The sequence below is a fragment of the Haliaeetus leucocephalus genome, unplaced genomic scaffold (assembly GCF_000737465.1).
Source record: "Haliaeetus leucocephalus isolate CR32 unplaced genomic scaffold, Haliaeetus_leucocephalus-4.0 Scaffold195, whole genome shotgun sequence".
In the NCBI taxonomy this organism is placed as follows: Eukaryota; Metazoa; Chordata; class Aves; order Accipitriformes; family Accipitridae; genus Haliaeetus; species Haliaeetus leucocephalus.
The window spans coordinates 7,686,912-7,711,223 of NW_010972631.1; the positions used below are offsets into that span (position 1 = coordinate 7,686,912).

Below are 24,312 nucleotides of genomic sequence, written 5' to 3' on the forward strand. Positions count from 1 at the left end.
TTAAATGAAACTCGTGATATTTTTTTTCTTTGATTTTATCTGAATAGAAAATGAACAATATTTAATCATTTTAGGATCATCACTATACCATCAAAATAGTGTTTGCTATCAATTCACAGAAAATGCTCCGAGTTTACACATCCTTGTTAAGAATACGCAGGAAACCACAACGGCTGTCAATTACTGTGTCTGCTCTGGCTGCAGAACAGCACAGAGAGGCAACGAGCTAGGACAAGAGTAGGACACATCTGCCCCCAAAACTGCAGGAATAAGCAGAAAATCTCAAGAGCGTGGTTTATCTAGCCTGCAGCTGTATTGACTCACAAAGGAAATTAACTGGCAACCGTATGACCGAATTTAGGCTACCCTGAGGCTGTCCTTCTAAGGTCTAATTTTAGGCTAGAGTTATTATCTATGACCCAGAGAAAAGACACGGCTTGTAGTGGTCATTTCTTATGAATAGTTCTCAGGACAGTTAATTATCCTAAATATGAAAGTTACCCCTGAAGAAACCAGCACAGTGATTCGGTGCTGCTTCAGAGCCGCGCGGCTCCATCGCCGACCACGAGCACCGCGGGTGCTTTGACATCGGCTCCGTCTGCTTACAGGTTATGCCCGTGTTTTGCAGCACAGCGAGCAATTATTCTCACTCGCTGGGGAATTTAAATAAGTTTTAATCCAGATTTACAACAACAACTGCATCGAAATAGTCAACAACTTTCTGTTCTGAGTTGCTGGGAGGCGTGAGTGGTGGAAGGGAGGGAAAGACCAGGATTTTAGTTCTTCTAGTACCTCTTTGTATATCAGTCCTTCCAGTAGCTTCATTGTGTTTATTGCTATTCTCAGAACTCCCTTCAATTTGTCTACAATAATCTCCACAGCTAGCTGGCTGGGACCAGAGGGTATCATCTAATCAACGTAGAAATGTACTTTGAATTTTAATCAGACACTACAGCACAAAGTTAACACAACGCACATTCCGGAGCACTGTATTTGAGCATGTCACACTACAGAAAGATGATAACAAAAATATATTCCATGGGCTCTATCCTAAACTGATATAAATTGGCAATTTAAAGCACTTTAAGGTATAGCCTGATGTCCGACACATGACTTAGGCCATACAGCAGTACGTGAAAATAAGGTTGCTCTTTTTCAGATTCCTAAAAGAAAAGGTCTGTTTATACAAACTTGTCTATAGGAACAGCAGCCTTTTTGCACAGCCTAGTAACATATTTGGCATTGGTGTATTTTATGCTCCTGTGGGCTAGCAAAAAAAAAAAAAAAAAAAAAAAAGAAAAGAAAAAGACATTCATACAGTTTAAGGCTTCTGAATACCCTAATAGAGGGGTATTCAGAGAGGGAAATAATTGTATCATTATTCCTCGAGCACTTGTTGAGAAAGGTCATAGAACAGAAAAGACCATTTCATCATAACTGGCTGCAGAAATGCTTTTAGCTTCAAACAAGGGATTAACCACTTCCCTCTGCTGGTTCAAGAGGGCAAAGAATAAAAATCATGATTAGCGTATGCTGCAACAGTTAATTTGAAAAGAGGCAAATTGTAATGTTTTTACCAGGTGGCAGTTCCTTTGCTCTGTGAACAGTCCCCTTGCTATGAAATCAGTGGGATATTTGACATAGTTATGGCAGAAAAAATTTGGTCTAATATGGGCTGAACTTTCGGTGACCTTGCATAAGTATTTACCCCAGAAACCAAGAATTTTCAATATTTTTATCTATGGAATGTCCAGAACCTTAACTTAATTTTTTTAAAGGATTAAACCTGTAATTACATCTCTGAACAGAGAGATGATCAATATTACCATATTTAGAAAGATGCTGGATGTTATTGTATTTTGTAAATTATCCCATTGGAAGAAGCAGAACTATTTATTGATAAAGTACAACTCAGTACGTGCAAGATTGTCAAAATCAGCAAAGTGGATTTTTAGAGACTACTCTGGAGACATAAGGTCTTTTGAGGTCACCTGAATTCACCCTCTGGAATACGATATGCTCAAGCATTATTCTCTGCCTATTAAAAAACCCCAGTTTAATGTCATCCATTGAATTATATCACCTGAACATCTCTAGTGTAATTTGGGAGAGGCAGGAAGCCGAGTTCTGCACCTCCCACAAAAAGCTGAGCAAAGTTACAGCAATAAGGCCTCAATTTTACAGAGAAAAAAAGCCTAACCATGACCATCAACAACAAACCCCCCCAAGCAATATGAGATAATGTGAGTTTTGCATAAACCAAAAATAATGGTGGTCAGGATCTTGAGTCCTGGCAAAATTTGCTTTCAGCTATGTCTGAATATAGCTTTTCTTTCTGGTCAGGGATCGGATCTCTCTGCTCAGATGCCAGACAGGTTATGATTAATCGTCACCTACTAGTAAAAGTAATTGGCAGGATATCTTCAGGAAATTCTTGGGATGGATGACGCTGTTTGATTTTTGCAGATGTTGTTGTCACTCCAGCCAGAAGGTCTTTGTGTTTTCAAATACATAACACTCTCTGGATGGAAACCATCTTAATTGTCATTACAGGCAAAACAAGTTAGTGATTTCACTTCCTTTTGTAATCTTTTTTCAAGATGCAAAACAACTTGGTATTTTTAGAAGTAGGAAAGTAAAACAGTTTTGCGTATCAAGATAATTTGCAGAGATAAACACAGATGAGTGTGAAAATTGACTTTTATTGCTGTTGAAAAACAGGAAAATAGGGATGTATGGCAGTGGCACATAAAAGAGAAAGACGTTATACAAAAATGTGTTATACTGTCCAGGCACTGAAGTGGAATTAAAAAATCCAGACATTACTACTTCTACTCTATTGATTTTTTTTTCTTCTAACAATGGCAAATGGCTACATTAGTCACTGACATAAATTCTAAGGAGTCCACTAAAAGTGATCTGTGCATAGAAATTTGGATTTTCCTTACTCATCAGCTGAGCAATACTCCAGTGAAGAGATCAAAAGAGATGAACCATCTTGAACCCTTCTCTCCATCTATAGTTTGCATTTGCAATGTATTGGAAACATCTGAGTAAGCAAAATATTTTAATGCAAAATGAAAGTGACCTCCTGAAAATACAGATGTCTTCTTTCTAGGATACATGTTAATTTTATATAGCCAAAGTGGCTCTATTTAGAAAAGCAGCTCACCAACATGTAAAGCTATCTTTTCTGGCAAAGAGAAAATGGTAGGAATTAAAATTATTTAAGAGAAGCTAAATTAAAATTTTAAACATGCATATAAAATAATATGTAGTATTATTTACATGATATATAAACCCTACATAAAATGTAATAATGAAATAATATATTATATCAAATACGCATGCATTTATGTTATAAAAGCACTACTGTGTGGTGCTTAGTCGCCAGCTGGCATTAAACCATGACGCAATATAACATAAAATAGGCTACGTTTCATGTATTTTCAGTGGCGTGGAAAATAAACTCTGCATTAAACTGCTTTAGGAGATCAATTCAAAGGTTTTATAACTGCAGACACTGTGAGGATTAGCCACAGCACCGCGTCCTGATGCTGAAACCCCAGATTTGATGAGACCCCCCCCCAGAGCCCGGTGCTGGGGCTGAGGCGAGTTCTGCAAAGCAGCTGCCTGCGAACGGGGCCGTACCCCACGGCACGTCCCCGGCGAGCCTGCCCACGCGACGTGGAGCCCCAGCTCAGGCCCACGGAACGGGGCGAAGGAGGGGGTAAATCCCTGCTGCCGACCCCCGGCACGCACACGGGGACGCCGCAAAGGGCAGCAGTCCAGGGGAACGCAACCCAGCCTGTCACCTACGCCGAATCCACGCACCCTTCCGCTAAACATTTGCTTTTTGAGCTGGTCCCACGCTTAGCATATTTCTTCAGCCTATCCTAATGAAAAACAATTAGCTTAAGATTTCTTTTCTCAGCCACAGAAAGGAGCTGTGCGGTCTTTCTACGTCAAGGAGGAGAACTATCCCGTGTTTCCTCTATCTGTGGCTACTCCAAGCAGCAGCAGTAAATCCCTTTATTCACAGGCACCTTAGTGTGCCTTCGCTACACCTTGAGTAAAGCTCTTTACCATACAATGCAATCGTATGTTGCCCCCCAACAGAACGAAACGAAACTGGAAACACGTCAAAGGCACTTGTCAGCAAAGCCAGTTGAATACAACAAATTTGGACTCAGTAGGTCACATCATTTTTGAAACAGAGAAACAAGGAATATTTTGAGAAAGTCAATACTGGACATTTTTTAAATGTGAAAACTAAATATTCCCATATGGAATTCCAGAATGAGGAAGATGGGTCAGATTTTTGTTTTGTTATTTTTAATCGAGGTTTATAATGAGATCCTAATTCCATCCCCAAGAATGGATCAACTGACGTTACTCATTACTATGCCAATGTACTGAAAGTGTATGTACACTCTTCCTGTGTAAAAGTAGCACAGTTTCAGGCCATTATGACAAATATATCAAAAGAATGTCATTTAACCTTTTCTTGTAGATAGCCAAAATATTTCTCTGTGGGCTGAGAATCACAATAGCTCAACAAATACTAAATTTTAAATTGTAGTTATGGTTACCATTTTTTATTCAGTCCGGATAAGAATAACAACGTTAATGGGAACATTTCACCTGTCTTTGTACTGTTAGCAATTAAAGTTCATGGCCCTGTTGAGTACATACTCTTTCTATGGACTGAATAAGACCTCAGCAAACATCTTTATATTATTAACAGCTGGCTCAATAAATCTTAAAAATCTAAGGGCCTCCTGCAAGCTAAGATTAAGTTCAATTGCAAGCCTTTCATGGATTTATACTTTATTAGCCTTTTCCAATAATTGATCTTTAACATTATTAATATGTACCTGCCAGAAGGAATAAAGCACTATTTATTCAGTAGGAGTTTTATTTGGCTTTAAGACAGGCTGACAGAAACACATTTAAAACTGTATCTTTGACGCAGTGTTCACAAACCCAATTGGTGTCCAACCAGAGAAACAAACCACGAATAACACGTGCAGCTCCTTCCCATAAATCTTCGTTTATTCTGCCCAGTAACTGTTTTGTGCCTTACAAGCCCTGGGAAAACAAGGTTCGCTAGTCGCTTTACTATGTCTGAGGTTTTTTTCCTGGATGATAGTAGACCTTAGTGAAAAAGGCTGTTGTTCTGGAGAGAAAAAAACCTGAAGATTTCTGAAGGGAAAGGCAGCAGGATGGATAGCCAGACCCCCCCCCCCCAAATGAATAAAGAGGCTCATTAGATCGGACTGTAAGAAAACCACAAAGTTATCGGCAAGAAAAACCCAAAATAACTACAGGCATGGCAAGACTTGGGTATGGAGAAAGGGCTGAATAATTTAGGAGTGGTTAGTCAGAAGACAAATATGAGATGGCAGATAGAGGTATGCAAACTAGCGGAAGATAAGAAGGTCTGTTGGATGCCTCCTATTTACCCTTCCTTATAAAAGTGGGATCAAAAGACAATTTCAATCTGATAAAAAGAAATACAACATGCAATTAACTTGTAAAACTCATTGCCATGGGTCATAAAGGAATAACCAGGGAAAATTAAAGACAAGATTGGATGTTGCTCCCTGAATTATTGGAGTTAGGTTTTTCAGGGGATCCAAATTCCTGTGTGAGTCAGTCACTGATTACCCAATCTCCGAAGAAAAATATTGTGTGATTGGCTATTTGGGCTACAGGTATTAACACCTTTTATAGAGATATCTGGCACCAGTCAGCGTGTGGAAGGGATATCAAATGGGGCTCCTACGTGATCCAGCCCAGCTGGGTCCTTGTAACCTCACAGGTAGGAAGCTATAGGCAGGAGCCCGCACTTTCACAGCCTTTTCAATCATACTCTAAAATCTCAGGGAGGGCCAGGGTGTCTGGAAGCATCCATCTAGCGCCTTCCCAGGTTGTGCATAAAGTCAAGGCGATGCAGGGGTATGGGGGTGGAAAGGCCAAAAAACCGTGGGAACAGAAAAATCCTGGGTGTGAGGGTGAGAGCGGACAGGCAAAAACTGAGAAATAAAGATGCTGAAAAGAGCAGGGGAGAGAAGAGCACGTCTCTGAGGGAGAGGAAAAGCCTGTTTGTAGGTGGAGAGGGAAGAGACAGTGTTAATAACCTGCTCTCAAATTCACAGGAGGTATCCAGTATCTAGCTGAGTTATCTAATGCAGGTGTTGAAGGCAGGAACATGGGTCCCTCAGTGTTGGCTGCAAGAGATGAATTCCTTCCTACCTTAAGTTTTCTGAGCCATCCTCCGGAGGCATATACCTCTCCCCGCTGCCTAAAACCAGAACTTGCATTCCTGACCTACACAACTGTTTTGGATGCCTGCACGGTCAGTGTGAGTTCCTCTGGGACTCCTCTGTTTCTGTAAATACAGAGTTTACCCAGGTGATACAGATCCAGAGATTTCTAGTCACTCTCTACCCTCAGCTGCTGTCCCACCTGCAATTTGTGGGTGGGTAGCCAAAGAAGGACTTCTGTGCCAGCAAGGAGCTTTATATGTTTTGGAGAACACTAGTGTGGGGCACCTTGGACCCACACCTTGAGACTTTCTGGTGTGGGAGATGTGAAAAAAGAAATAGAAGCGCTTGTCCGAGAGGGGAAAAAACCCATGGTCTGGTAGCACTCTCGCAAACCCAGCAGGAGGCAATCCCAAAACGAGATCTGAAACGCAGTAGATGATGCCGTTCTGCGTGACACCCTCTCCGCTCTGCCTCGTGACATCCTCATCTGAAACGAAGCAGCGTTTCCCCAGCGTGGGGGTCTCGGGAGCAGGCTGGGTTGGTAAAGGTTTGCTCTGGGGCTGGAGGGACCCTGCCTTCGCCTTGGCTGCCCCCAAGGTGGTCGCACACCTGCATTGGGGCACCGGGAGCGGGCGGCACGAGGGTGGAAGCGAACGGCTGGAGCTGCCTCTTTCTGCGGGAGGGATGGCTTAGGGCAGGCTCAGATAAGCACTGACACCATTTCGGAGCTTGCGTAGGTTGACGTAAAATAGATCTGGTGGATACCTTCCTCGGAGCTGTTGTTGACAGCGATATCATCTATCAGCGGAAGGGTCAAATCCTCACTTTTGAGAGTTATCAGCACAAGCTTAAAGGTAAAAAAAAGTAATTTTTCTCTAAGGTTGTGGGAGCCCAGGGCTTAAGTGCTAGGGGTGGGAAGGGAAGGGAGGAAATTAAAATGTGCAGAACATGCCCCATTTGCCATTTAGAAATATCTACTTAGCTGTACTAAAATTGAGATATAAATACTGTAGCCCCGTTACACAATGTAACAATGTTGTTACATTGTCAAATCCTTCCTAATCACTGCATTTAATGCAGCGGCTGTAAAAAGGAGGAATTAAAAACTGTACTTTCTCTCTTGTACACAAGTCTTTTTCTAATGTAGCAGTTGGAGTGTAACCGTTTGAGGCATGATCGTAAAAATAAGAGATTTCCTGCAATTCCCCCCGGACTACTCTGCCCATCAGTCACTTTAGCAGTGCTGGTGGCAACGTGCAGTTCTCTGAAGGGATGTAAAAGAATGGAAACATCTGTGGAAACTGAAGTTCTTCAAGCTTTGTGATCACTAATAGGCTAGTTGCAAGGCTGGAGGAAGACACCTGGCAATCAATTTGACTATACTGAACGTAAGAGTGGGCAAAGCTTGTGTTTTAAACTGTTGGCATTGCCAGTTAACAAATTAAAGCTGAGCAGATACCAGAGAACTGCATTTGAAGAAACAAACACTATGTCTAAAGCAAGCAAAGTGCCTATGGTTCTAAATCACAATAAAGCCAAGCAAAACGAAAGCACTGATTTTAACTGCCTGCACCTACGGCCCTTTTCCCGGAGACCTCGCTCACACACAGATGACCTGAACAGAAATAAACTAGTCTTCAGCAGAGACAGCAATAAAGTCATAGCATTCAACAGGCATAAGAGTAATAATATACACTAAAAGCACCAAAGAGATGGAAAGACATACTGCAAATATAAGACGGCAGCACGTTCCCTGCTGTTGTATGCTGCAGGGTGAATGTAAAAGGAACAAAGTGATCTGTGCACAAGGATTAGTAAAAGTGTAGATCACCCTAGAGACTGGACATTAGGAAGCATTTCTTTACCGAGGGGGTGGTCAAACCATGGAACAGGCTTCCTGGAGAGGTGGTCGATGCCCCAAGCCCGTCAGTGTTTAAAAGGCATTTGGACAATGCCCTTAATAACATGCTTTAACTGTTGGTCAGCCCTGAAGTTATCAGGCAAATGGACCAGATGATCGTTGTAGGTCCCTTCCAACTGAAATATTCTATTCTATTCTATTCTATTCTATTCTATCATTTCTCGCTACATTTCCCCTAGTTGCATAGCACTTTCAAACCATTCTAGAAAGATTCCTGCAGTACATGCCAAGTGAATAACTCCACTTAGACCTCTTCAAATTTCTTCATTTGGGCTGACAGCGGTGAGGCTGGGACACCATGAGAGAAAGCACAATTTGATTGACTAACACCTGCAAGAGTAGTTAATCATGGCTCAAGCAGTCAGGTTGACAGTTGCCTAATGTACCACACCAAGGCATTAACATTGAAATTTATGTTAACATGCTGCCAAAGCACCCCTAAGTAAGTACAGGCATGTTAGTAAAATAGAAGACACGCTGAAAGCGGCTTTTGAAATAAAGCAGTACTACAAGCTAGGGATATCACAGTCCCGTGAGAGGCTGCACATATGCCAAGGACAGAGTAATGGGCAGTTGCAAAAGTCCAAAATAGCAAACACCTCATTTAATAGGATGCTATTTTGGACCAATATGGAAATGTTCCTAAATGATTCAGATTTCTGCCTGGAGAGCATAATTTGCTGCTGCAAAAGCAAAACTTGTACAGCCACTGAAGCAGCAATTCCTCTCACAGAGGAACTACGGGAAAGAGCTGACGATGATCTGAGCTGGGAGTTAAAAGGAACGTCACACACCGAAGCAGCTGATCTGCAGCACAACATCTGGAAAGAAGGCGAGAAAGCCGAGTATTTCCTTCTATATCAGATAGGCTCTGACAGGTTATTCACTTATTTCATTAAAAATATCTTATTTTTTAGATGCTAGGAATGATAAAATTTGAAAAATAAACCAACTATTTTACTGCTTTTGAGATTCCATACGCTGAGTTAGGCAGATAAGTGAATTTGGCACGATCCCATCTACCTCTAACTTCCGCACCAGTGCTTACATTAACAACTACTTAATTTTGGATTAGAAAATTTACACATATGTATGGAAATTTGAGCAACTGTCTTGTCTATGGATATGATGGGAATGCAGTGTAGTAAGGCTGAACATCTCAAACTGAATAAAGACAGCCAGTGAAAAGAAAAGTATTTCTGTAAGCATCTTCATATACTGGGCATCTCTAGTAGCAACAAGTTTAAAGCCAGTCCCTAAAAAATGTGAGCAAAATTGAACCTACCAAGTCTAAAATCAGAAAATGTTGACTGCTTCTTGGTCTGTCCATTGCTTACCTCCTTCTTACTGTACATTTCCAAGCCACTGAAACCTTGTGGCTCATCAGAAGCATTGTTCTATAATATACATATACAATATATAATATTATATATATTATAGTATTTAATAATATTAAGTTATTGCTGTTGTGATTGTTATTATTATTATTCTACAATATAATTTCTGAGATTCAAATATGAGAGATCATCAATCATTTGAAAGACTCCATAAATCATTTACAGAATCTGGGTGAGTATGGACAGAGAACCTCATTATTTCTAAATCATTTGTGACATTTGACTTTAGGACACACTCCTAACAAAAGTGAACTGAATTAGGAACTGCTTGCTAAACATTTAGTGCAGGTATGGAGTTATATCAGTCTTGTTTGGAATGGACGTAACTACCTCATGCTTGGGAAAATATCTTTAAGAGTCTTCTAAGAAAGTATCACAAATAAATTATTTTTAGTAAAAGGTCTCTGGTTTTAACAGGCTTTCTATCACAAACCTGTCTTCATTCTCTGATTCTTCACATCCCAGTGCTCTTACCTATTTCATCCATTCTGGTGTGGCTCTCTTCTAATTTGTACTGCTGGAATTGTCTATTTACGAATGACTGATTATTCTTTGGGTGAACAAAATCAAAGTTTTTCACATAACAGATGACGACAATTATCACCAGGTGATGGGCTAAATCAGCATCTCTCTCTGGACCAGTTAAGAATTATTTATTGATGTTTGGATAGTTTCAGTGGGGCTGAGAGATTGTCACTTCCTGCTCCAAATCTTCCAGAGCAAGAATTTAACCATGCTTTACCCAGAAACCAGGAACTATTATTGGCTATTCTGCACGTCTGGGAGAAAGAGTGTTTTGATGATAAAAAAAAGATCTAGACTGAATAAAAATTGCCTTTCCTTGGGAGAAGGGAATTGGTTTGTTTCCATGAATTACTTTTATTTCAATTAATCAATATTTTTCAATGAAAAATCATTTCATCAGAAATCTTACACTAGCCTTGTTCGCTTCCTTCATCAGGAGATATCTCAGCAGATACACAGAATATGGATGCAAAAAAGCACAGCCCTCGGATCAAAGCCTCGATCTCCAAGTCTCATGAAGATAAAATGTGACACTACCCCCAGGTCCCCAGCGGGACAGAAGAAGTCACTAGACACACGCTCCTCTACTCAAAATAACAGACATGGTAGTGACACTAGTGGAAGATCAAAACCCCATGTCAATCACCAAATACAGACTGCTGAATTCTTTAGCACATACCAGCAAGAAATTTCAACAAGAATTGCATCGTACCAAACTAGCAGGTTTCTTTTGAATAGCAGACATACAACTTATAGAAAGAGAAGACCAGAGCCTGATGTCTTTACTCATCACAAACCGTACCTGGTTCAGCAGCGAGGGTAGTAGTCAGCAAAAGTAAATGTGAAAGAATAAGGCCCATAGATAATATTAAAAAGACATTATTTTTCCTATGCATTTCTAAAACCTGTTCTGCCAGGACTGTCAAACATGAAGATATGCAACTAAATATTAGTTTTAAAAACCTACACAATTTGGGACTGATTTAGCCTAAACACCACTTCTGTTCATTGCACATAACTATGGCTGCTGAAATTATACGAGGAAATGTCAATTTCCAGTCTTAATACTACTCCTACTATCAGAGTATTTTCTGGAGTGAAGTGGGCAGCGTGTTCCTGAGATGAGTTCAAGTCAGGCTGGCAGGAGAACCCCCCCCAACGTGGAATTTGCTTCTGCTAGAACTTGATTTTGCTGGGATTTGTAATGAGATGTGATGTGAGATGCGTCTCCTTGGTCAAGGATATACTTAATTACAGACCATCGCTGGGTTATTTAGAGTTCAAATTATACTGGAAAGGGGCTGTTTATATTGTTTATCATGAGCAGCAGATTTACTATCTGTCTGTATTTAAACTATATAAAGTGTCTAAATACTGAGGTGACAGACACAAAACATATCATTAAATAAAATATTGAATTAATTCAAATTAAAGGTTCAGCAGATCTTGTAACACACTAGATATGGATTTGTTTACAAAGGTTTGATAAAAGTGCCATATGATGGTTCATTACCACTCTAATTAATGAAAAATAGATCCAGTAATATGCAACAGCCGCTGCTATCACTTAATGCTCTGAAACGAGGTTTGCCAGCCATGAAGTCCAAGAGCCTGATTACAGATAATGGACTTAAGCTTCCTGTTGGGAATTTGTTCATTCTGCAGCCTCAACAGAATTTGAACTTGTGACTTTCCATCATGCTGTAGCTTGACTAGAGGTAAAATAGAAGCAGCTGTAGGGAAACTGCTAATGGACTAACTGAAATTCATGACATCTTTCACTGGGCTGGACCACCAGGAATTCTAGTTGCCCTGGAGGAATGCTATATTACTAGAAGTGCGCTCAAATTTAAGGTGAAAAAATTCTGAAATAGGAGTCTCAATGCCCAAATTTAAATCTAGAAATCACATAAAGTTTAGGCGATTCTAAAATTCACTGCTTCCAGCACTGGAAGGGAGGCGTGCTCATGTTCTCTTCACTTGCCCTTGCTGGGCTTCTGCACGTCGGAGTCCCAAAGTCTCCTACAGAGTCAGCGGAGAGAAAGAAGTTCCTCCGAAAGCCTAGCAGACTTCAGACATGCAGGTGAGACTGGCAGGATCTTACTCTTCTGACCCGCAGCTTGTTATTTATTATGCCTTATTATTTTTATAATGTGCCACCCCGCGGGAGCCGCCCTCACAGACTGAGATTTCACCGTGCTGGTAAAACCTCTCCTACGCACAGGACAGCGGCCAGAAGTTTAATTTTGTGGGGTCACATGCAACCATCTAGGAGGCCCATTGCCAGAGAGAGGACAGTGGACTCTTCATTTATTTATTTCAGTGTCCCTGAATGGCTAGACAGGGAGGGGATGCCATACTTTCTTCCCAATTAGCAGACACATTCTCTTTTATTTTGGGGCTCTTGAGGGAACACCGCTTCTCCTAAGGCACCGGCAGACACAGAATTCTTCCCGGGCATCAGCAGTTGGGAGATGCGGTGCCTGGATCGCTGCTCTTCTGCACAGTATAGCACAGCAACATCACTCTGCAGTGCTAACAGCCATCCTTCAGACTGATATGCCCAGCAAATTTAGGCTTTGCAGAGGTAAGTACGTCTTTAAGTGCATTAAGTACCTGTGAGGGTTGGTATGCCCTTTACATTATGTACAGAAGCTCGTATACAATCAGAGAAAATGAGGGATGGCAGGTAACTCCTGACATGGAACAAAATACAAATCAAGGTTTAATACTACACTATTATTCCCAGTTTTACAGAAATAAGCAAGTGTACAAAACTGTCAAATAATTTGATAGATATCATTACTAACTTGGTAGCACACAGCGATGCTTGATGAACTAATTTGTCAGGGTAGTGTAGGCACACTAATGTAAGCACAGAGCTTTGGCCCTGAATAAAATTTTTCTGCTAATTAGGTTATTACTGGAAAAAAAAATAAAGGCTGTCTGAATGTGACCCTTGAGGCAATCCTCAAATTTATTATTTCTAGCTCTTAGCCCACTCCTCTATGTGATTTTTGTTTGATCACAAAAATAATCAGAGAACAGATCTGCTGGAAATGTAGAGCAAATTTAATTAATAGTAAACAGACTAAGTCTTCTAAAATATTATTGTTCCACTGCAACAATAAGCAGAAAGAATAAAGGATGACTAGGTAAATAATTAAACAAACTCCTCTCCTCGCAGGGCAAACGCTCCAGCACTGATCACCTTGGTGGCCTTCACTGAACTCACTCCAGTTTATCGATGTCTTTCATGTATGGTGTTGGAGGGGGCAGATGGGCTGCGGTATCTTAGATGTGGTCTGATGAGTGCCGAGTAAAGGGAGATAATCATGTGTTTTCATCTGCTGATGGTCCTCTAGCTAATAAAGCCTCTTGGCCTTTGCTGCCGGGGCACACTTGGCCGTGACTGCAAAGCCAAAGTGTCAGGCAAATAGTTACTTTATGTAGCAAGAGATGCAAGATGACTTGCTAAAGGTTCCTCCTCAAAAGATCAGATCTGGAGAGATGCTGAGCATCAGAAACTCCCTTCAGGGATGCTAAAGTCCAGAAATGGACAAAAATCAATCAGCAGAAGAAGAGACACACAGAATAATTAATGGCAAGAAAGTCAAGCTACTGGCTTAGTTTCCAGAAGCTGTGTTAGTAGCTGTACCGTGTTTTGCAGAACAAAGTTCCCTTTTCATCCAGTGAACCAGCACAGGAAGACATCCACAAGCAAAAGACTGTTGGCTACTAATTAATTCTGCTAGCAAGTGATGAAGTTGCAAGGGGGATGGAGAAGATGCTTCTGAGGCTAGAGATTGCCTATACGAACATAGGTGCAACAAGAAGAGCAGATGGACTCCAGAGAAAGGAAGAAAAACCACAATTAAGTGAAGCAAACCCCAACGCTCACCGAGGCTCGTGCCACGAGACCTGCCCGAACTATTTCAGAACAGGAGGAGGGTAGCTATGAGCTGGTTAAAGGAAAGGGGGAAAATCCACATCGGTCACCCTGTGATAACACGCAGAGTTTTGAACAAGGGAGAACCCCTCTGTTCACTTTTGCTGGGAATTAACAGCTCAGACTGAAGTTCGTCACGGGCAGAAACCTCGCCAATTGAATGGAGACAGGAAAGGGAGGAGAAACGAAAACTGAATAGAACAAACTGCTGGTGTTGCCACATGACGGCATTTGGGAGGGCAGCAAACCACTCTGAGATGTCGAGTGCTTCTAGTAAGTTCAAATTCTTTAAAGATTTAGATGTTTCTAGTAAGTTCTAAATGGCTGAAGTAGGCTAATTTTACTAAATTAACAGTCTGGTGCTTTCTTAGGATTGTGTGCTGACTACTGTGGGGTTTCAGGTGCACCACAAAATCTTGGAATAATGGTAAGTCTGGTTAAGGAGGGTAGCCTATGGTTGTTGGTGCCAGGGAGAGCAAATGTCTGAATTTCTAGCTTTCCCTTGACAGGTAGCTGGTAAAGGCTGGGAAGATTTTTGAATTTTCTTTCCATTTTCGGCTAGGCATGGGAACCTCGGGGCAAATGTGTGACGTGGTGCCAGGCGGGGTTGGGTAAGGTACTTACCCACCTCCCCTGCTGTCAGGACAAAACAAGGGACAACCCCAATACTTGTCCCTCTCCCACAGTGTCATAAAATAGCATAGATGGGGTGATTCTTTCCGAGGGGGAGACAGTCTGCAATCACTTTCCACCTACTCATGCACCTCTTGCTAACGACCCTTTCTCCGTTGAGGGAATTCCTCAGTGGGAGAAGGTGAGGATTGACCAGGGAATGAGGCAGAAGGCAAAAGCTTGCTTTACACATTAGCCCTAACCAGTGCACTGGTCTGCTACGCCACAGGACACTGCATAACACTTTTTTAGACCGGGATGGCACTCATCTACGTGACAATTTGTTATTCACTGTTTACACTGAGACCCATGTGTGTAACGGCTATAAGAACATGACTCCATGTGCTACCTGCTGTAATGAAACATGGGAGAATGTGTTTCCTGCCCCAGTCGATCTATAAGTTAATTTAAGGTACAGGCAGATGAAATTAGAAAGGCTGGAGAGAGGAAGGAAGTTGAGAGAGAAGTTGGGACATTGGTATCCTGAAGTTCCACAAATGTTCTGTAAAAAGCATTTGCTCCAAACCATTAGAAAAATAAGAAATTATCAGATGAATTTGCTTAGCCATCCTTGACTTCTACCTTTATTGGGAAACTGTTTTCCTGCAGGGTTTTTTTCAAAATAGGGTTTTAACTGGTTGTGGTCCTATTCACCATTCTCACAGACAATTTCTAGAGCAAAGAAGGGGAAGAATAGTCTCTTGAAATAGTTGTAGAAGTGTGCTATATCCTATGCCAGAGTCACTGGCAGAGCAGATGCCTGGACTGTCATGCAGTGAGCAACAACGCAGGAAGCAGCAATGTTGCCAGAAGATGCTTCTCGGTAGGTTTTACGCATGTCTGATCACAGAGGTTAAATAAGGAGAACACAATGTATGCACATATGTGCATAGTATCTATGCATGTATACACAAGATGTATAATATGTCCCTTAAATGCATACAGCTCCCATGGTTTTCAATGAGATCAGCTCTCAACCCCTCATTCTTCCAATATACATGCCAGCTGTATGACACGCAGAGGAAAATGTCTTTTGGAGAACACAAGAACCATGGACTGACTGGTATTTAGGGACTTTGTGATTTTATATCTAGAGAAGCCTTTGGCAGATGACAGTTGACACACAGCTATTCTGGATTTACACCTGGTTACTGTAAACAGAGTCCAGTAGTTTTCATTCAGAAGCAAAACAGAAGGAAGGGTGTTTATTTTTATCTTAAAATAAACTAGAGCTGGGACACTCACCTATTACACAGAATGGTTTCCTTGCAAAGCGCAGTCTTCCTTGCCATCCTCGGTATCGACAACAGCATCCAGCAGACCAGATACGAATAATAAATTCCAAACCAAAGACAACAATCATAACAAATTCCTAGAAAGGGCAAATAAGAAAAACGCCTGTTACAGATAACCAACACTGAAGCATCAGGAAACTTATGACCACTGTGTGTGTCTAGCAATCCACCTTGAGCACCTGAAGATCCCAAGCCTAACTTGGGATCCTGCTCCCCAGGATGGTTACACATCTCCACAGAGAACACAGTCCCCAGAGCTTCCTAGTGAATGGTCCAAGACTAACCTGAATAACATTAAATAGCTGCCAAGATTGGCTACTAAACATGAAACACTGAAGAACGGAATCATGCACAAAAATTACCAAAGCAAAATACCCAGTAACTTTGGATATTGAGGATCAGACCACAGCTAATTTAGACAGCTAGTGAAGAAAATATCCAAAAAATTAGTTCTTAGTTTGAAGGCTGAATATTTTGGCAGATATATTCTCATTGTAGCAATATACCAGTGAAGTGATTGAGATGATGCAGAAGCATTTAGGAAATCAATTTGTTCCCAGAAGCAGGTTAAGATACATGCAAGTGTAATTACATACAGTGGGTATGTAATTGTTTGTAAGACAGTAAATACATATTCACACTAGGTGTAACTTTCCCTGGACAACTTGTGAATGAAAGCATTTAAAAATCTTGCCTTGCTTGTCTGGCTCGCTTTTCCTTCACATTGGAACCTTTTTAAAGACTATTCATTTTAATACCATCAACCTGTACTTATGCAATTTTTACTGGAAAAATTTTCTCAGTACAACAGTGAGGTCAACGGAGTTGCAGCAGTAGAGCTTGGAGCACAATTCACCTCCAACCCTTCAGGAAATCTGAATCCCTGTAATATGTGGTGATACAGGACATACACACTGGTATGGAATTATAAACTTAGATACTCTTCTGGAATACCATCATAAAGTTATGGGGTTTGAAATGATAAAATAAAAATTTGTGTCTTCACCAAAAGAAGGAGAAAAGTACTTGAAGGAGCTTCTTAAACAGTTCATCAAGAAGAAGAGGATGAAAGTTGTATTTTATTTGGCAGCTGAATGTATTTCCATGTCCAGGAGAAAGCTGTTCCTTGTTAGCCAATTAATTTGTTATTCCTGCAGGATGAGGACTAGTGTGGTACTGGTAAGAAAGCACTGCAAGTGAATTAAATAGAGGAATATTTGCAAGGTTAGGGTTGATCCAATATTGAGTTTTTTCCCAGTAAAGAGTTTGCCTGCTTTTAGACTGTGGGACCCTACAACTCCACAAGCCAATAAGGCTGTAAATATCACATATGTCAACTTGGGCATATTAATTAATTAATTCAGCTGAAAAATGGCATCATGTAATGGTGTTTTACTAGCTTATGATTACTGGCAGTACATTGAAAGACTGTGAATTTAATTTGCTTTTGCTGTCATAGAACAATTTGAAAACATAGTATTCATTCCTAAAACATGTCAGCTTGTACAACTACATCACAGTGAAGGAGTTTCTAGAGCCTTCTTCAGTGTCTTCATTTCCAGTTTTGTAAATCCCATATTGAATGCCTAAATGAAAAAGGCAGAATGAGATCCCTCTGCTAAAACATGGCTAGAGAAAATGTCATATTTTTTGTTAGAACAGAACACATGGAAAAATGAATGTGATTGTTTAAGGTTTTCTTTTTATTCATTCCACTACAAGAAACTTCAACTTAATTCCATGGACAGAGTTATTGTACAACTTCAGAAAGGATTATGTGCAAAATTGAAAAAGTTCTCTGTATAGTAACAATAATTCTTAACAGTTGGCTATCAGGTGGTACATTTCCTTGTAGGAAATTCTGTGTAGGCCAAAGAACAAAATGGACAAGAAGCCAACTGGAAGAAAGGAAGAATATGCATTTTAGTTATTTAACTACCACTTTTATAGAGGTAGTTAAATCATGAATCGTCAGATCTGGTTTACACATTGTTAGATGATGTCTCGGAATTTATGGGGTTGATGGCAGGCATCCAGGCCATTTGACATCTGATTCTCCCAATGAAGTTTCTTTTTCGGGGCAGGGGTAGAAGATACCGAAGGACAGGAGGCCAATGAAGCACAAAACATCCTTTGCTTCCAATAAAATCTTTTCCTTGTTAAAATCTAATCACGTTTCATTTGACTATAGTTTGTCATTTCCCTGGAAAACAGACTGTGTGTACAGATGCATGAGAAACACCTTGTGCTTTTTAAGTACGCTGAGATTGTCACAGGCGTCTTGAGAAGCTGATCCACACCGGCAGGAGCGTGTCCTCTATCACACGCCGCACCCCAGCAGGGTCTCTGATGGAGGACTGGCAAGAACAGAACGTACTTAATGATGCTGGAAGGACTAGTCCACAGCTTCAATTCAGTTAAATTAGTATCACGAAACTGATGGAAGATGTTGAAAGAGGTAATTTTTTTTGGTAGTTTTATTCTGGTTCCTATTAGTGCTACACAGTTTTGTATTCATCATCTGTACTACCATTAGCAATTACTGTTTGCTATGCTTGCGCAGTTATACAAAGATGAAAAAAGTAATTGTGTGCTGAAAGTACGTGTTTGAGAGTCTCTTGTACTACATGGTGTACTCCTGTGTCAGAGGCAGAAATCCCACTTCTCTCTCACACAAATGCATATACATGTACTACAAAGAGAAACTTCACAGAGATATACCTATTCTGAGAGAGAAAAAGAGCAAAAGGATGTTTTCTCAAAGGGTGGGGGTTTTTTTGGAGGGTGGGGTAAGAGTATAAGATTTTTCTTGGAGAAACAATGTGCAATATCTTTGTTCATTCCTCGAGAAAAATAGTTACCATTTCTAGCAACATTATGAAGTTATGCATGGTGATACTCTCTCGAAATTAACTGAAGTTTCTGCTACTTAAGTAAATTTTAACAACAGGCACTGCAGTTATACTAAGCGAGCTCAAATACAGTAAATATGGCTCTGTGCACTGGAATGCTAAAAGAGCTGCTGATTTTAAAAATACTATATATGATTTTCTTCCACACAAACCCAAATTTCTGGAGGTTTTAAAATACACTATAAGCTTTAATAAGAGAAAAGACATTGAAAAAAATGGAGATGGGGTTTCACACTTATTTTTGCACGTTCTGAAATAGCAATGTTTCAAAATGATCCTTATGTCCTGGTCATTCCTACTTCCTCAAAGAACAACTGATTTTGAAGGGAATAGATATTATCATGAATAAAGTCTGAAGGAAAAGGATTTTCCTAGAAAATGCGAATGCATTGAAACACAACTCTTCATAGTAGTATATATGACAGTTTTGTGGCATTTTGGATTGGTTCAGGTTGAAATCAGAGAGAAGCAAAGAATCCCACTCCACTGTGAAAAATGTAATGTTTTAGTAATCAGTGCACTTAGTCACAATGTAAAGTCAAATTACTGTCAAGGTTGATGCAGGCTAGGGAATGACATTATTTTTTTCTATGGCAGCTGTACAGTCACGAGGTTCTTAGTTTTCCATGGACAAAAATTGGAAGGATGCATCACAAACAAGATCAGGATTTTTTTTTTTTTTTATTTCATTTGGAATGGCTTATTACAAAACTAAGCATAAATCTAGGCTTTTAAATAACTTGGGTTTAGTTCTTTAGCAACTGAAACAGAAAATCAGAATAGAATTGGAAAGGCATGTGACAGAAGAAATCAGTAGACCTTATATGATTTGTAGGCTTGCTGTAGAAAAGATGCATTCCAAGTTTCTCTGTCATATGTGTAATATGACGGAACCTCATTAATTTTGGATTACTTATGAGATATGAATAACATCATTTACATCAGAATGGGAAAATCCTGCACTGTTGATAAATCTGGCCTCCTTCAAAATTCAGCGATGCTGGATTTGAGCTGAGGAACAAGTGTAGATTTACTGGAAACCTAACCTAGGTAGAGCAGGGATGCCTCAGCTTTTACCATTTCTTCCTTTTCCCCTGTCTTGTCAGCCTTTTCCAGTCACAGCTCCATCTGGCCTTGCACCACAGTTATCATAATCAATAACTTTTTTGGATATTTAAGCTCACAGTTAGCCCCCCCCCCCAGTAACTACTATGGCAGATGCATTGGTGGCTTGGACAGTGGAAAGTCTTTCTTCCTTCTCAAAGCGCAGTTCATCCACACGGATGAACTTTTCATTCTGAAATATTTCTGCATATGCAGCTCCAGTTGTCACGGGGAACTATGCACATGCAAGAGAAACAAGGCTGAAACACACGGGCTGGGAAGATTCAGTTGCTTTTGGCAGAAGGAACACAGGTGCCAGCGTGCTCCTCAAGTTTTTTACGCTTGCGTGTGCCTTGGTTGCTCTGCCACTGGAACCACGAGGGTCACACAAATGGCAGGAAAGGAAAATAAGAGGTCATCCAGAGCAAGGTTTCTATTAACAGAAGGTCCCGGAGTACGCTAATGAACACGGCTGATAATTAATTAAATCAAGCATACTTTGTACAATCCAGCTATGATGAGCGCTTTTTTTTTTTTCCCCCTACTTAATTAGGATACAAGTGATGCTTTGTTGAAATTTTCGACATTAATATGCTTCTTGGGTAGCTTTTAGTGATTTCCCTAAGCATAACATTATAACAGCAAAAACCTGTTTTTATCATAGCTTTCTTGTTCATTAACGTAACTGCTTATTAAAACTTAAAATAATTTGCTTCTGATGATATCAGGTGTCTTGGTTGTAGACTGTCACTTCTGGGAATTAGAGCCATTTCTGAGATAAGAAAATGACCAAAGTTGAGCAGTCTGTGCTGTTCTTCCAGTATGCTCCTCGTTATTTTGCAATGTGTAAATGAGCTGAGGTTTGGATATAAGAAATCCACCTACAAGACAATGGCTCTGCCGTTATTTTAATTATATTTCTTGTACAGAAATGGTGTTGTTAAGTATTCTAAAGGCTAGTGAAGTAAGACAACAGAGCTGCAGACTGATGTTAGGAGCTGCCTGCCTTGAGCTCATAGGAGAATTGGCTCTACAAGTGACACTGTCAGAAGCCCGGGAAATGGACTAGAACAAATCCAATTAATGCCCTGAAATAAGCTTTAATAAGGCCACAAGTGTTTCCCTACCGAAGACAACATCTCTGCAGTGTAGCTGCACTGCAGATGCTCATCTGGTGTAAATCAGCACAGCCTCACGGCTCTAGCACAACAGCAGGAATCGGAGGAGCAGTGTCATCTACAGCTCGGGAAGTGTCCCCTCTTCCTTAAAAACTCATAAACAGGGAACACCAGTGTTTCCAAACCAGTTGGAAAAGAGGGAGAATAAACATTTTCCGATCCTTTAATTTACAGCTGACTGGTTTAAGAATGTCACCAGCTGCTAAAATCTCTTTATGGTGACACATGAATAGTTGATACTATTCAAATAGCAATGCTTTATTATTCATTGTCAAAGAGGATGAGATTGTTTTCTAATTTAATTAAAGCAAGAACATAACTCCTCAGCTTCTGCATCCCTCTCTCAAGAAAAAAACCCACCCTTCTACTGATTCAAAGTACCGAGCACTAGAGTTGGGCTCAACACTTTAAACAGATACTATCGGGGTGTGAGGGAAAGCGCACCACCGGTCTGTCTCAGAGAAACCTGAGGAAGGTTTGAGCTTTAAACAGTTATGATGCAGAAGCTGGTATAGGACTAGGGACACTTCTGTTACACTGGCCAGCTTCCAGATTAAAACCAGCAGATATGAATATATGCATGCTTTATAGTTTAAAATAATAGTATAATTTGAACACATTTGTATTATTCCTGATTCAGCATTAAAAGGGGAGATCTTTGATCTAAACAGCTAACAAGTATATCTACACATGCATATGTACACTTAAGGAACTAATGTTTTAATTCTTCCCAACTGCAGTTTAACAGTGGGAGAGGCAGCCATAAATCTGAAAACATAACCCAGAATAGACCCTATTAGTGGCATATAAATCACAACCAGAGACTTCAGTTCAGCTCCCAGTGCAATACACAACAAGCATGAAATGAAATTTATGCACCTTTTTATCATTTATCAGTTTTATAATGAATGGGATACTTTTACTACAGTTGCTTTTCCAAATTACGATTAAGATTTCCCATGTTGATTCTACATTCATAGAACATTACTGAGAAATCAGTTCTGTGCCTTTTAATCTAATACACAGCTACGAGTCTGTTGATATAATATTAAAAATCCCAGTGATATGCTTAGTTTTAATTAGCCACATGTTATTTAGGACTTCTGCTATCCAACTCCCTTTTAGTTTTTTGTGTTTATTACTTGAAATGGCACCTATCAGTCATGCTTCTTTATTCACTTACAACAGGAAAAAGCCCAGAATTTTTATGTCAAATAAAACCAGTTTTGAATCTGATAGTACAAGCAGGCACCAGAATTATGTAGCTGCCATTTAATTATGTTTTTCATCACCTCTTAGGGAGTAAATACAAGTATTCACCGCATCAGACCCAAGACACGGTTCCTAGCACTGAAACCGCACTAACCTTCCTCAGCATGCACGAAGGAAGGACAGAGACCCTTCTGCCTCCCCAGACCAGTAGAGCCACTTCACACCACCAGCACGGAGCAAACGCTGGTCCTGGCCACGGTTACTGCGATTACCACGGCAGCGCACGCGTGGGCAAACACCGCCCCAAACTCCTTTTGGTGGACGCGGCTGTTCTAGGAGGACCCTGGCGATCACCGAAACCCCTTTTTCAAATGGGGAAAATGGCAATGGGAAACGCTGACTTCGCCACCCGACGTGTCTGTCCTGCTCTTCCCCAGATACGGCATCACCCTTAAATGTGGCATCTCCCACCCGTTCGCACTCACTGCTTTGCGCTCTATCGTTTGTTCGTGTGTCAGGTGCAACTACACTTCTGAGAGAATTCCTCAAAGGACATGATAGCCACAAAACTCACACTGTAGAACAATTTTCTACTTTCCAAATGCTTTTGTATCCTGCTTTGTGCTTGTTCACATTTTCTCTCTCTGTGGTGAGATATCAGCAGTAAATGGTCTCATTTTGGTTTTAAAATGATCCACGTACTGAAAACAATGAAGCTCTGTACAGCTGTACCCAGGCCTGTGCATTTCCTTTGTGATTTCTTCACGCATTTTTTTCTGCTGTAGTCACGTTCCTGATGTCACATGTTACAGGCAGACGTTCAAGCGCATGTCTCTGTAGCAACACAGCTCCCAAATCTTCCTTTTGAAACGTTTGTGAAGAATTTGATATCTTTTGCTGTGTCCGAAAGAAATGCGGAATGGGTGCCAGAGCCAGTATGGACTCTGAATCCTTTTATGCTCTGGCATCCATGTTGATTTTGTATTGATGCAAGGGGTTTAGGCTAATTGTTATGGCTGATCACATGTATGTGAATTAACTGATAACATTTGACATGCTGTGTAGCAGAGCGGGACGGGATATTCATTCTCTTATTCTTTGCATGTTTGGAGTTGTTAAATCCTAGAGACTCTGCAAATGATATTTGCTGTGTTCTTTTTAAAGCTATTTCTTCTTCTTGCAGTTTCCCAGTTCACAAAACTCATTAACAGAGCTTCCCCTAGGAGTACGTCAGTGCATGTTTTGACCACCGGGAGACCTACGGGCATCTGGGATGATATACACTGAAAAGTTTCCATTACCAAACGTTTTCAGAAAGCAATTTTAAGAAAGTGTTTTCTGACAGTTGGTAACTTTTGGCAAACTGGACTTGGAAGGCACTTTACCCCACCTGCCAAAATCCTGCTTATGCATTTGGTTTCTTGAAGATATTAACTTCTGTCATCTCACCAAACCTTTCTGTTACTTGAACAAGTCTTTGGTTACAATATTTTTATTCGGTTCCTTAGGTTCGGTGAAAAAGTTGACTTGGTCCCCTCTTTTCAGTCCAATAACTAGACTTTGAGAGCCAGTACACCAAGTCTCGTGTTTTACAAATTATGCCATTTGCTGAGTGTTTTGCAGCTTTTCCTATCATCTTTTTTCAAGGCTTATGGAATTTTTGGTCTCTTGGAAAAAGAAAAGAACAAACCCCTTCCACATCCTCTCAAAAACATACATATATCTTTGTGAGACATTCATTTCCTGTGATCCTATCTTCATATGGTACAATCAGCCAATTCCTGTCTGGTTCAGATTTGATACCAAAGTTATTATCCTGTCCATGACGTACTTTCCTTAGGCACTCCGTGGAAGCCTACAGGTTTAAAATGGCCA

General features: G+C 40.5%; 1 protein-coding gene across 1 annotated transcript in view; it reads right to left on the reverse strand.

Annotated features, from left to right (window-relative positions):
* The window catches only part of KCNQ5 (potassium voltage-gated channel, KQT-like subfamily, member 5), a 283,665-nt gene that overhangs the window by 51,421 nt on the left and 207,932 nt on the right, over window positions 1–24,312 (reverse strand). The window contains exon 3 of the mRNA XM_010565781.1: window positions 15,982–16,108. Within this exon, the coding sequence (XP_010564083.1) occupies window positions 15,982–16,099 (118 nt within the window). The 5' untranslated portion in view covers window positions 16,100–16,108. The remainder of the gene's footprint in view (window positions 1–15,981; window positions 16,109–24,312) is intronic.